Consider the following 14,644-nt stretch of genomic DNA (forward strand, 5'->3'; position numbering starts at 1 on the left):
TAGCACCATCCTGACACTGGTGTTGAATATTCACTTTGAAAGGTCTGGAGGAGCAAAAATTACAAAGTAAATCATTCAGCCTTTAATATGTAGAGGTTTACCTTTGTTGTAATTTTTGGCAGTAATGAGGGAAAATACTTTCTAAAAGTACTGCTGATTTTCAGCTCAACGCTTCCTTGAATATGTTGACTTAAAGACAGAAAGGCCAATGTTTATGTCCAATTTTAAATAATTATAATAATAATAATAAGCAGCGATTGGAAATTTGATTATTCCAAAATTAGATCTAAGATAGGCTATCAGTAACAGGAAGAAGTACAAGTAGAGCCAATTTTCATTTAACCGTTAATTACAGAGTGCAAGCTGAATAAATATTCTTTTCATGCAATGCCATTCTCACTACCTTACAAAATATGAAGCCATTTCAGGGACTAAAACTGGAAAATTAAATGCTAGTGGCATACTGTATTTCCAAGTACAAAGGCTTACTGTACTGCAGAGTTAGCCAGAGCTTGAGGCCTCAACAAGGTAATAATAAAATTCACTATAATGTCAGTCCAGAGATTTTAATTTTTAAAAAAATCTCAGTTCTACAGTTTCAATTTTACCAAAATAACTGATGATAAGGAAAAAACTGTGCCTTACCATACTTTACTGACCTCCGCAGTGAAATACATGTTTAGACGTTTGAATTTGCTCCATTTACCAAGGCAGCTATCTGGAATGACTCAAAGGTTGAAGTTGTTTGTACAAGTTATTATTCATTTTTAAGATCTGCCTTTTAGGAAATTTAAGTTTTTTCTGCATGTAACACTAATGAGAAAAATCCATCACAAAATAGATTGGTAACAGCAGAAGAGATATGTTGGTCTGTTAACCAGTAGTATTTGAGTAGTAAATATCAGCACTAACAAAGAAAAAAACTTGAGGCAATTTTACAAGAACTGCACCATTTGCCAGCTCAGTGCTAGCAGCTCTCTAACTGGAGCCAGAACATTTCAGATCATCACGTGTAGCCTGACAAGCAACGCATTCTGCATGGTAAGTACTGCAGGGTTGTGGAAGGAGGGCAGGAAAAAAAATGAGAATTCACTTGATTAAAAGCCCTGTTCTTTAAATGAATATGCCTCAATTCTTCATGCTTCTCTGGATGGTGTCTGGTTTTTCTTCGCTACCTTGAAATCTCGCATGCACTAGCACAACCTAGCGCTTGAGTGCTGCAATAACACGCTGAGTGTGCAAAGTCAGCTCATCGCACTACCTCCCTCCATCAATATTTTAGATAGAGCTGCAGATCCTGCTTATATTTAAAGCCCTGAAGTCGTTGTATTAGAAAAGAAGCTGCTGAACCTAATTAACAGTATAAACACACTGCTTAATTGTTTCCTCTTTGATTAAAGGCAGAGTCATAACAAGGAATTTAAACTGCAGAGGAATCAGTCTAAAATGACCAGGTGCTTCTGTCCAGTTGTGCTTTTTAACCAGATCCTCTGTTCTTTTTGCAACGAGAAAACAGAAAACGCTGCTGTGTCCTCACTGAGGACAGACACCAACTAACGTACATCTTAAATCAAATCTTCAGAAAACCCTCCCCAGCAGAGACAGCATATGACCAGCTAAGAGATTAAGGGAGAGAGCACATTTTGAATGCCTTACCCAGAAAGGAAGTAGCAGACAGACTCTGGAGTTCATTACTCTTTGTGGGAGGAAAGTTCATTACAGCAAAAATCACATAAGAAAGGTCCTGGAGAGCAAACATTGCAGGTTCTTTCCTCTCAAAGGGGAAGAAAGCTCTCTACCAGATAACTGGAACAAAATCACTAGTGAAGTATTTTATACAAATACCACCACCATCCCACAGAATGGAAATGATTAAAGCCTTTAGTTTTTCATTTATTTAACAACAAAGCAGTGCTGAAATGATCTTGGTTATGAACCAAAGGGTAGTTCAAAATTTCCTTGGAGTCATTACTATTTTAAGTAGTTTAACATGAAGTGCATTATATAGTAATTGCACACCATATGCTTTCTGTGTTTTGGTGCAAAGAGGCTGACAGATGGGCTCTGATACTTCTAGCTTGAAGTGTCTGAAAGGAAAAGATTAGAAGAAGAAATGCCAAGATCACACTAAACAATTCTGTTCCTTATATCGTAAAGTACATGGCAAATACAGAGCTGGCAAGTACTTTACCAGGTGACAAAGATATTAGCAAAGTAAAAATTGTACAGGATGCTCAAGAAACTAAGGTATCAAAGTCCAGTGTGAGTTCTGGCAAGACATAAATGTGGTAAATTTCTAATCTAAACTAGTGGTTGGCTCTCCACTCTCATCCTTCTGCCATTATGCAGAAGGAAATAACTTGGGAATAATTCTCTTGCTTTCTTAAGACTCATTCAGAGAAAATGGACAAAGAGAATGATACCTAAAACCAAAGGTACCGCCTAGCATCCATAAAGAAATAAAATAGTCAAAAAGCTCATTTGAGGCTTGTAACTATTTCAACCTTTGCAGCAGTGCTATGTTCAAGCTCACAGAACAAGCAGGAGTAGGAAGGTGAGCATTTGGGTAGGTCTTCTACAGAACAGGTAGGTGCCATGGGAGACAGAGAGATTCTGTAGCTACAATTTTCTGTGTTACGGCCCAACATCGTTTAGTACTTCACTCTTGGAGACCCCATACAGGGGAGCAGATGCAGTCAAGATATCTAACACGGTTAACAGAACTCCCCAGGCAGTTTGTACGAGTTAACCCTGAGGTCCTGGTCAAATTCTACCTGAAAGAAATTTAGAAATTACCTTTAAAACAATAAGAACTCTTCATTTTTTAATGGGATTCTTATACCTAACTCATTCAATTATTTCTGAAAAATCCCATTCTGCCTTTTTAACTGCTGCTGGCTTTTTGTTGTGATACAGTATTCTTCTGGAGCCTTCCTAAACTGTTGCCCTGTACAGACTGAACAAACTTACTTCACTTCAAACAGGATGACTATTTCACATTACTGGAAATGAAGGATGCTCACTACTTAAGAAATAGTTTGCTGACAATTTTAAGATACTCTTTCATTTCCATACTGTCAGCTCTTCACAGCAAACAGAGTATTTTCTCCATCCTTCAATACCTCCATGTCAGAAAATAATTAAGATACCTTGTCCACTACACAGATTAGTATCCTGCTATATAAAATGAGCTATGGGAGGACTAAACACTGACATACTGACCTGGCAAATTTAGTTCTACAAAAGAAAGCACTACAAGCCAAGTTACAATACCCATGACAAAGCTTCCAAGCACCCCTGTGTCTGCAATGACAAATACTGTGATCCGAGTTGCTGATATACTGGAAGTGAGCATAATTGTTTGTAGAGAGGGGGCACTGGAAGTCTACGAAATAGCTGACAATCTGCTTTCTACTCCACTTACTATACTTTGGACAGGGTAAAAACTTGCCTTGTAGCACTGCACTCTCCAGATGTTCTCACTTTGCATTTCTTTTCGTGACAAAACCAAATAATTAGTAAGAGTCTCCTTCCCAGAGCATGAACTTCTTGGGAGTCTTTCCAACAGGGAAGAAAAATGCAGTTGATGCCTATACCACATAAACTACTCCTTCATGGTGAACGAGTCATTTAGAAGCAACTAAATCTTTGTTCTTTCTGCTTTAAAATTCAGATGACTGATTAGAGATATCCAAGCAAATAGACAACCGATTCAATTTCTTTTGGGTCTGACTATTTACAACAGGTTTCACTCACACTCTGTAGAGAGGTTTGAGAGGATTATGCATTTCAAGCACTGAGAACAGGCATTCACATCACTGCCAAAGAGAAAAAAATGCCCTTTGAATCTTCCTGTAATCGTGAAGGAAATATTTTCTATGCAGGGTGTCACAAAACAAGAAGAATAAACTGTATTTTTCAGCTTTACTAGAAACTGCAGGGAACAGGAGAAGGTTGACTGACACAATGTTTAGGTAACCAAAACGCACATCTCAAATCCTAGTGGACATAAGTATCAGTGGACAAACAGCACAAAAGAGATGATCATCTTAGTTCGCTAAATGCCAATTAGAAAGCATAACCCTGAGAGATGATCTCTAGCAGCTGGGGTTCACAGATTCACATAAAACTTAACTTCAAAATAACATTCCCATACATCTATACCAGAATCTTATTTACTCATTACCTCCCTGCAATACAGCCACCTTTTTTGCTTCTTAGGAATGAGTGCATTTTTGCTTAAGGAAGTTCATAAAAATAAGACTGATAATAAACCACGGTTGGGTTGGGGTTTTTTTGCAGTTCTCTTACTGTGTTCAAAGCCCATTTAAAATTTCTTCCTCAGAAGACCTTTTATGAACTCTACTTTGCACTTGGACCATGTGAAACCATGGTAAAAAACAACATACTGACAAGAATCTGTTTGAGAAATACATTGGTAAACACAGGCCCACTTCAGGAAATACTCATCCATGTAGGCGTTAACGAGTGCAGGAAAAGATGTTTGGATGAGTATTTAAATAATGGCAGAAAAGACTTAAAACACATCGATCAAAACCAGACAGATTATCATACTGCGTACATGAGGATCAGTTTTTCAGCACTGCCATGAGTTTATGCTTTTATCAAAGGCAAATCTCTACTTACTTGGTTAGCTTATGGCCTTTCATCGCTATGAGGAAATCTCTCACAGTCTCAGGACTCTGGTACCTACAGGGTGTTTTTGAAATGTACTTCAGTGTCTGCAACAGACAGAAAGAAAGTATACATTATGTCACAGTTACTATTTGCTTTACCAGTTGTGTATGAAACAAGCTGATTTTGAAGAGTCTCCTCAGTACTACTCAGAAAAACTGGAAAAATCAATTCAGGTTTTAGAGTTTGGTTTTTTACTTTTTGGTTGTTGGGGTTTTTTTTTTAGCAGTGGGAAGTGCTGTCACAGATGACAGATCACCCACATTTTTCAGTCTTCAGTAAGACTACACTGATATTTGCTAAGGGATTAAGAAACAGGCAGTCTGTAACTACAACTTTATGTGAAGGAATTTACATTAGTACTTATCCAGAAAGCCCCAGTGAATTCGTTCTGTGAGGACATGATCCAGCCAGCTCATTACACATCCAGGTGAGAGTTACAGCTTTGACTAGTCCCTCTGTGGCTCTGGATGGCTATTTATCTGATCTGTTCAAAGCCCAAAGTCCTATGTTCAAGAGTACAGAAAAGGAGTGAGTTTTAGCTCTATGTGCTAAAAAAGCACCTGATGTTTGTAAAAGACATTTGCTTTCTTGGTCTGAAATAATCTCAGGTGATGCTAACACTGTGATCAAGACATACAGCTATGCTGAATAGTAATACTCATTTACTTTTCCTTTAAAAACCAACATACCTTTACAGATTGAAAGATAGTTTAAAAAGGTAGGTACCAAGATATGGGTATGTATGTGTGTTTAGTTTTTGTTTGTTTTTTTGTTTTTTTAAAAGCAGTAACACTTCAGAAAAGTTGAATACTATTCATCCTTAAAACCATGTTACCTTCTGCCAAGTTTTCATGTGCTCAGTGCCAGAGATACTCTCACTGCCAACCCATAAATAACTCATTAAGCTCTCCGGTCTATGGCTGTTTTAATCCTTTGCATGCATATTTGGCAATGCTTTCTTAAAGTTCACAGAAGCAGCTTAGGTGGGTTGTCATGAAAATCTACAATACTGTAGTATTAGAAATGTTTTTCTGACTTGAGACAATTTACTTTTACTCCATTTTTTTACATGTAACACCTACTAACCTCAGCTAAATTTTGCAGCAAGTGTTATATCCACTTGCTTTTTTTAACATACCACAACACCTAGCAGACAGATAACACATAATGTAATTTGACTTGAGTTTACAAAAAAAATTGTTGATAAAAGCACAAACAAATTGCTGTCTTTTCACTGGAAATATCGTAAAATCTTCCTGAATGTTGCTTTTTGCTTTGACTAGACCTCAAAATGAAGAGTGGAAATAACAAGCATCAATGGAAAAGTCAAGGAAATCCTTGCATTGTCTGCATTGTGTGCATCAGCAACTGAAGGATTTAAGAGTATTGTCAGTGCTTGTTTTGAATTAAGGAAGAAAATCTTCATCTGTTGATACTGCATAGCTATACATAAAGCTTAAAAGTATCAATACAACTGACTCATGATGCACTAACTGGATTGCAAACACAGAGATGTGTGGTAGGATATAACACACACAGATTATCTGTAATAATAATAAAATACCACAGAATTATATATGATACTCTATATTAGTTTCTTTCTAAGAAAAAATCTTTAAAATCATTATTTGTATTTGGAAAGTCAGAAACCAAAAAAGCTGAATCAGTATTCACAGAGCAGAAAACAACAGGTACTGGGAAAAAGATTGCTACAAGATCATTATGGCAAATAAAAACATATGCAGACGTATTTCCAAGGTACTTCCATTAAAATCTGTTACCATTTTAAAATGAGAGGTAAAGGAAAACAGATTTCAACAACACAGGATAATTCATCCTACTTAACAGATAGAGTATTGATGAAATATGAATCACTGTTATTCTTAAGCACCAGTTTCACTGCACTACTGAAAAATATACTTTAAAAGCACAAAGAAGGTGTTAGATAACCATCCTTTTTGTTAAGCCCTGTCTGACATTTTCAGATAAAATGTTGTTATTCACCAATAATGACTAAAATCAAATCATCATATTGTCATGTAATAAAATTATTTAATAGGAGTAACTTCTTTTCCAGTTTAGTCTTTTTTTTGGCATTTTTAAATCAATTAAAACACCAGACATCCAGCAAAAAACATAGCTCCAGTTTAGCAAGCTTCACCTAGTTGTTTCAGTAGCAATGGATACAAGCCTGCGCAGAGCTCATGAAGACATACTCAGCATGATCAGAGACAATCCAATAAGATCAAATTCAGGTTTTCTTTCAAATATAGAAAAAATACACCTAGAGTTTACACCAGCTTCACTCCATGCACAAAACCGAGCATCCTATAGGTATTTAACATCCAGCAATATAACAAGACAATTAAAGCTTTAAGGTGCACTCTGACAAAATATACTTACAGGATCTTTCTCAGCTGTTTCAAAGAGGTACAGGAAGACTGTCAGTCTCCGTGAAGATTTGAATTAGATATTCTGTAAGCCCCTATTTTGTTGAATACGGGGCTTAGGAATTACAACTCTATACCTTTTCAAACAAAGCCAGAACTAAAACAAAAACAAAGCCTAGGCCAAATCTTATTCACATGAGTAGTTCCACTGCTCGACGGGATTACTCATGCAAGCAAGGCAAGCTGCTTTCAACTTGCTGCCAATTGTGGTGCTACTCATGCAGTTCTCCGACACAGACACAACAGGTCATGCTGCAAGTCTGTTCTGAAGTTGCTAATTTGAGGTATTTTAAATGTTAATATTTGTATTTTGCAATTTAAAAATTCTTCCTAGCAATAGATCAAACATTTATTACCAATCTGACATCCAGCTGATGTTGCTATCTGTACATGTGATTTTGTTCTTTTGACAAAAAACAACCCCACTCTATTTTATTTGGAAATTATCAGTTTAATTCTGTTAATAAAAAAATACCACGTGATCTGTGCCTCAGCTTTGAAATCATGATTACATGGTATCATCAATTCATCAGAAGTTAGCAAGTTCTGCCCTGGGTTTTAAAATGATAGAATATTTGAAATAAAAAAATTCCCACAAAAAACAGGGGGTTTTTTAAATTCTTTTTGTGACAGATTTTAATAAGAGCAGCTGCACACCTCTGCCCTGACAGCACAGTTAGCCTACAACCTGAATAAACTAACAACAGAAAAGTGGCAAATAAAATATTTTACTGTTGGTTTTTTTGAGAGGGGAAATTTGATACAAAATTATTAATACACAGACCTAAGGATGCAAAAACTCCAGCTTAGGGTAATTTGCAAAGGAATTTCACAGTGCTACTCACTTCATACATGATTGTGTTCAGATTCTGCTGACCGGAGCTCTGCTTGTTTTTTCCACTCTCTTTGCGCTGCTGCTTAAGATCAGTAAGTAACTGGAACACCTGGGCAAAAAAAATAAAGTGTTTGAGAGCACATGACAGTATTTTACCTAAAAATATTACACCAGGAAAACATAAACGAACAATGCAAAAACCTATTATCCAAGCAACTACAACTTCTTTGGTGAACGTACCAGCAATTGAAATGAAAAATGTTTTGGCACCAGAATGATGACTATGTATGTAAATTGTTTTAAAAAAATTGTGACTATTTTAAACAGATTTTCAGCAGTTGTTAAGTGTTATCCGAGAGCCCCAAAGGAGAAGCTGCCAGGATGAATCTATTCTAGTTGTTTATCTTATCTCATGTCCTAAACAGAGTTGGGTCATACCCTGCTGTACTGGCACATGGCTCCCATTTAAATACGAGTGATGCTTGAAGCAAGATGTCACAGAAGTTTATGGCCCTACTGGATTTGTTATGACAGATGTACCTATAATATTAAAATGGATATATATTCTGTCTCACAGAAATGCAATTTTACATTATCTGAAAAAAAAGTAAACTTTACAACTGCCACATTGCCATGAACCCACTAAATAAAGGTTTGACCTACAGATGCTCCTAAGATTAGGGATCCTATTGTAAATTCCATTGAAGTTATTCATAATAGTAAATGTTACAATGACCAGCATGGTGTTAGGGTATGCTAAAACACAAAGATTAAATTAGCTCCCTATTCATCACAAGAGTGTAATACAAGCAGACATTCCCGAAAAGAATGTAATAAAGTTGTCTCCACATTTATGATGCAGTGAATATTAATGCAGGAGAGAGATTCAGAGGGTAAGTCTGAAGGCAAGGAAGACGTTTTGATTTTTGCAACTGTGCTTTGTCAAATCTGTTGCAACATAACATCTTTATTCATCATAGTTAGATATGCAGCAAAATGTTAAGACAGCATCACAATTACTCTTTTATTCTCATATTAAATTACATTAGGTTGAAATGTCTTCAGCTGTTTTGTTTCAGGCTTTATAGTATATCCAGAGCCAATAACCACAGCAAAGTAACAGACTATTTCTTACTGTTTATTCCCTAGTTTTTAGCTAGCTTCATTCAGGATCCAGATCCAATGGCATTATAAACTGACAAGTCCATAGAAATAAAATACAAACATTTCTAGACAGTGAGAAATAACATTACCAGCTACAAATCCTGCAATTACTCTACACTGCATCTTCTATGAAAAAGGAACACCTTGTGTATTAACCACCAGTAGTAAATCCTCACCTGAAGCCAAAGCTGTAGCTATGAACTTTTAGCTAATAAATATTTGAAGAAAATATAGCCAGTGACAACGAGATACAAAATGACAACTCCAAACTCACAGAATAAATGTAGGCATAGGACATACAACATGTCAGTCCTGAACACTCCTTTCAAACACCACTTTTGGTGCAAAATATTACCTCCAGAAAGAGAATGTTAGCTATGCCAGTCAAATTGCAACTGGAAAGCGGAGCAAATAGAAAGAGATCAGTAGTTTTGGGGGAATCAGTACTTTGAAGGGCAGTGAAAAGCCATGCCCCAGAAGCCTATAGCTGCAGACACTGCAAATCCCTTCCTGCAAAGAATCTAAAGCTGCATGCGTGACAACCGTGCTGTGAAAGGAAAATGAGAAATAAGCACTCTCATCAGTAACTTCGACTTCCACTTCCTTTTGCTCTTTTTCAACACATTGTTGGTACATTCACCAACAAAAACACCCAACTGAAGAAAGTTCTGACTGAAGAGCACAAAGAATGGATCCTGCAGCTGTCCCTACTCCGGACCATACCTTTAGGACACCTATAGATTGTACATAATGTGACTGACACCACCACTTGAACCTAAATTCCAACGAATATCCCAGCAAACGAAGAAGGAAGCAGACATAATTTTGCAGTAACTAATCTCTGAAACACTTGCTATTTTCTGTACTGCAATAGTACAAGTTTTTAACAAACAGACACTTAATACTACTTTGGCTGACACAGTATCATCTATTTCTTAGGCATGACAGTTCTTTCCAAGTACCTCATTAAAGCTCTAAGAGTCACCAGATGGTTGCTCTGCTGTATGCAGACAGATGCAGCTCAAGATAAAACATTTCAAGATTTATTTCAGAATAGGATGAAACAGCTGTGCAACTTTCAAGCTTCGGCAATAAAACAATATGAAAAAAGCACAAAACATTATTAAAAGAGCTCAAAAAATTACATTCATAAACAAAGCACTGAAATCTTTCCATTACCTGGCTGAAGTTAAACCAACAAGAACACTACACATCTTTTTACCCCTCTAAAAAAAAAAAAATATCTCTTTACTCAGGAGAGAGGAAAATGATTCATAAATTATCTACACTAGACAATAAGATTATTTTTTGATATTTGTATGCCAATATTAATCATTTGTTACGACATGGCACTGTAGCTTCCCCATGACACCAGATCAAGGTACATCACTGTCTTCTAGAACTGTTTATCCTGAGTAACACACCTCAGATCAGCAAACTGTCTCATGTTTACTATAACCTAACCTGATTTGAAAACACCTCAAGATCTTTAAAAAAATACTGTTAAGCATTCATCGGTGTAAGACTGCATTTCCAGCAGCACTGGCTTTAATAAAACTATGCATTAATGAGTTATAGGTTCTCAGATGATACTGCACATCACAAGGTTAAATCCGAAACATTGATTCTAGCAGCAGCCATCTGTGAAAAAAACATTTGAATTTTTCGGCAAGAATTTTTATGTGCGGTATTAAAGAAACTCCAGGAATCAGTGTGTCACATAACCATGAGATAAAATTTTTTAAAAAAAGGTATTTTGGACATTGCTGCCCCATTAGAGTTGTCAACGTTCCTGATTTGGAATTCGATGCACCATACATCACACAAAGCTCCAGTAAATCCAGTGCACTTGCCCAAATACACAAGTGTTTAAAGATGTGGAGAATCAAATTCAAAATAACCAACCACCACACACAAGAGGATTCAAGAAACTAACCACATAGCCACAGCGTAAACGTGACAAGGCTGAAGTTAAAGTTACTGACATTCTGAAGATCTACTCCTCATCTATTTGAAAAACATATTTATATCAGTTTTTATAGATTCTGGACCAACCAAATAATAATACAGTACCCATTATTAGTGAAAACTAGGAGTTTATTTTCTTTAAAAAGCTTTTTTCTTAGTAACATCAAATGGAGTGGGTGGAAATCACATACAGGTCTTAATTGATTGCTGCTGGCAATTTTCAGCTTCCAAAGGAGTATACAAGGGACTGATTACAGCTTTAAACTGCTGGTTTAAAACCAGGAAGAGCACATAAACTTACCTCAAAGTTACTCAGCAACGCGGCATTTGCATCTTTTCTAAAATGAAAAATGAAAACAATTAATTTATGCTCCAAATGAAACTGTCTAAAATGTTTCTTTGCAAAGTCACACAGACTCTAAAAGAGCAGACACTACTTTCATAAAGTTTAAAAAAACGACGAAAAAAAAAAATAAAATAAAAAAATCACAAAACCTATTTTTGGTGATTCTACAACTACCAAGTTGTTGCCACTTCTGGAAAATATTTTTCCATATTGTTAGTAGAATCATTACATAAATACACAGAATATTTTGCACAACTTGCCCCATAAATCATAATACACTTATACAACATAATCTTTTTACTCAGCCACGCTATCTCATTCACTCACCCAATTTTACAGACTGAAACCAAATTGCCTTGCCTCTTCCTTACAAATATGGGCCTCCAGCTTCACTTGAATAAAGACTGGCATGAAAAAGTCAGATTATACACACTATTTATTTGTCAGTACTACAGGAAAAGAAAACACAATTGCTGGTTTTAGTATAATGTACGTACGTGTGTACAGATACAGCACTACATTTACACATACTGTACTGAATTAAAAAAACCTTACTGCATTTCCTCTTTATTTATTCTTTGAATCTTTATGTGGCTACTCCTTTATTAGCAGGGCAAGAGTGAGTTTCCCATTTTCCGCCAGCAAACACTTTCCCACTAATTCTGTACCAATTAATCAAGAATCGTTACCCACCGCTGGTAGACTAAATGCACTGAGTCAAGCACATATTTAGACTAATCACACCTCTATTACTACCGGATATTGTAATTTTATATTTTTAAGTTTTAAAAGGGAAGAAAAACTGATGCAGAATATCCTATATTCCCCTAACAACACATTCTGCTGAGCAGTCAGTAGCCACAACAACAGAAAGTTTCCATACAAAAGGAAAAAAAAGGCCTTTCTCAGGTCTGTGCAACAGCTTATGAAAAAAAAGAAAAAAGGTACAATGTATTGTTGAGCACCATCAACTGTTTGAATAGAACTGTCACGTTCATCACTTTCAAATGATTTAAACACGTCCACAAACTTCCACAGGTTCTATCATTGTTTTTAAATGAAAAGGACCTTCTAAAATACGCTGAGATGAACTTGAACTTCCATTTCGCTGACTCGAGTGAAACTTCAGCAAGTGAGCTCACACATGCATTAGTTTTCATTCATGTTTTACAAACCATATAGCTTTTGTTGTTAGGTAAATGCAATTCTTCAGAATGTTTGCATTCAAGCTATTGCTACAGAAATCCCTACGGATCAAAGACATTCTTTGTTAGAAATAATAATGCTATAGAAGAATTACATTGGGAATTACCCTGTTAAATAAGTGAAAGGGTCATATAGAATAAATACATTACTATGTAAATGAGTCTGAGAAATCTATCTGAAGTCACATTTTTTTTAGACAATCGCTTCTTTTTAAATTCAAAACACTGCGCCATTCAGAAAGATATTTTTTTCTTCTAACAATGGATAGCAAACAAGTCAGTCTCAAATCTTCAACGATTTTTGTTGTGCTGAAACACCAGAAGTATAAACTGATGAACAAAACCAGTTTCAAAAAACTGTTGCAGAATTATAAAGCAGAGTACAATTTTCTTCAGTCCTAACTCTCATGAATCAACGATCAATTTTACATTCAGAAAACAGGAAACCATAAATAATGAATTCTGATATATATTTTTAAACTGTCAACTAAACAGTATGTTTAATTTTTATGAGATTAAGACTTTAGCAGAAAAGGAAAAATAGTCACATTAACACCAATGTATAAACACTTTTTAGAGTCTTTAAATAGGTAATATTGACCCAAATTTTAGACCAGACCAAAATATTATTGAGGTCTTCTGCATATATCAAAAAATACCTCAGCGTATGGCATCACACCTCTAAAAATATCACTGACACTTCATGTTTTTAAATCTTTTGCTTAAAATATGTTGCATATTTAAACCACAACGTTTTCTGGAGGGTTTTTTTTTCTCTAGTAACAGATAGTCCTGACATAGTAAGAACTTATGAGAGATTTTCCTAGTTGCAGAGCTTCCCTCTATGGAGGCCATCAGGCAGGAGGTACAGGATTAGAACGATTAAATTCCAACAGCAATTCAAGTGCAAAATGGACTAAGTTGTTCCACTCCAATGCAAGGGACATCCATCTGTACCTCAAGACTTCATCCTCCAGGTCTTTACCTGTGATGCACCTTCCTATTGGTACTACAACAGATAGCAGCAGTAAAAGAAGTTGGGCTACTCAAGGTATTAAAAAAGAAGTGGATGTATAAACAGCATCACAGACTTACTAGCCATGGTATCAAAAGCACCTTTCTCAGCAGGGCAAATCCTATCCTTCCTCACATGCAACAGCAACTTTGAGCCTGGGTATGTGTTTCACGGCATTTTTCAGTATCTAACAGCAAGAACAGCTCATTTCCCTGCAGGCTGCTACTCACACGTTAAGGCTAACGTAACACAAACCCATACTGCAGCGGATGCTTCTTATTTGTTATCTGCTATTGAATTTTACAAATAGAACACTTCATGATAATATATATAACAGTATAGAAGATTTAACGATAATAAAGCATCCATGGATAACAGCCTGCAGTAGCTCAGCTGACTTGGTGGGTGCTGACAAACACCCCTCAGGACTGGCATCCTCTAAGTTCCCATTCATTAGAAATCAGCACCACATACCCATATATAACCACACAACGTAAGGGGCTCCACAGAACTCAGGAGAATGAGTTTCAAAGCTTCAAAATAGGTAAAATCCTACTGGTTTGTGCCCAGGTAATGCTTACAAGACAGAAACACGCACAGTGCTGTCAGCATAGGAAGGCAACAAAACTTGCTGCCTGCGACAGCAGCCTGGGGACTTCTGACTTGCCTCTTGAGTTTGCAATTGCTGGCGTACGCCCGTTAAATTTTCTCTTTCTCCAGAATATTCAGGTCCTACAATGAGTCATCTACCTGATGCTTACAGGAATAACTCTCCCAGAAGCCACAGCAGAGGATTTATGTTTCACCTCTCCCGGGGAAGAGAAGAGGGAAGGGAGCACAAGGAGACAGGAGAGCAGGTGAGATGGGGAGGGAAGATGGGGTTCAAGCTGAGCCACGATGCCTTTTGTCCAAACAAATGTATGCTTCAGCAAGATTTTTAAAGCAAAACACCCCCCCCCGCCA

The 14,644-nt window shown here is 36.5% G+C and overlaps 1 protein-coding gene across 1 annotated transcript in view; it reads right to left on the bottom strand.

Annotated features, from left to right (window-relative positions):
- Positions 1–14,634, bottom strand: part of CRCP (CGRP receptor component) — a gene marked incomplete at its 5' end in the record, with an annotated part of 32,479 nt that extends 17,845 nt beyond the window's left edge. The window contains 4 exons of the mRNA XM_026861853.1: positions 4,648–4,742; positions 7,994–8,092; positions 11,417–11,453; positions 14,432–14,634. Of these exons, the coding sequence (XP_026717654.1) occupies positions 4,648–4,742; positions 7,994–8,092; positions 11,417–11,453; positions 14,432–14,634 (434 nt within the window). The remainder of the gene's footprint in view (positions 1–4,647; positions 4,743–7,993; positions 8,093–11,416; positions 11,454–14,431) is intronic.
- Between the last annotated feature and the right edge of the window lie 10 nt (positions 14,635–14,644).

This window comes from Athene cunicularia (assembly GCF_003259725.1).
Source record: "Athene cunicularia isolate RWA chromosome 19 unlocalized genomic scaffold, athCun1 chr19_part1, whole genome shotgun sequence".
Classification (NCBI taxonomy): domain Eukaryota; kingdom Metazoa; phylum Chordata; class Aves; order Strigiformes; family Strigidae; genus Athene; species Athene cunicularia.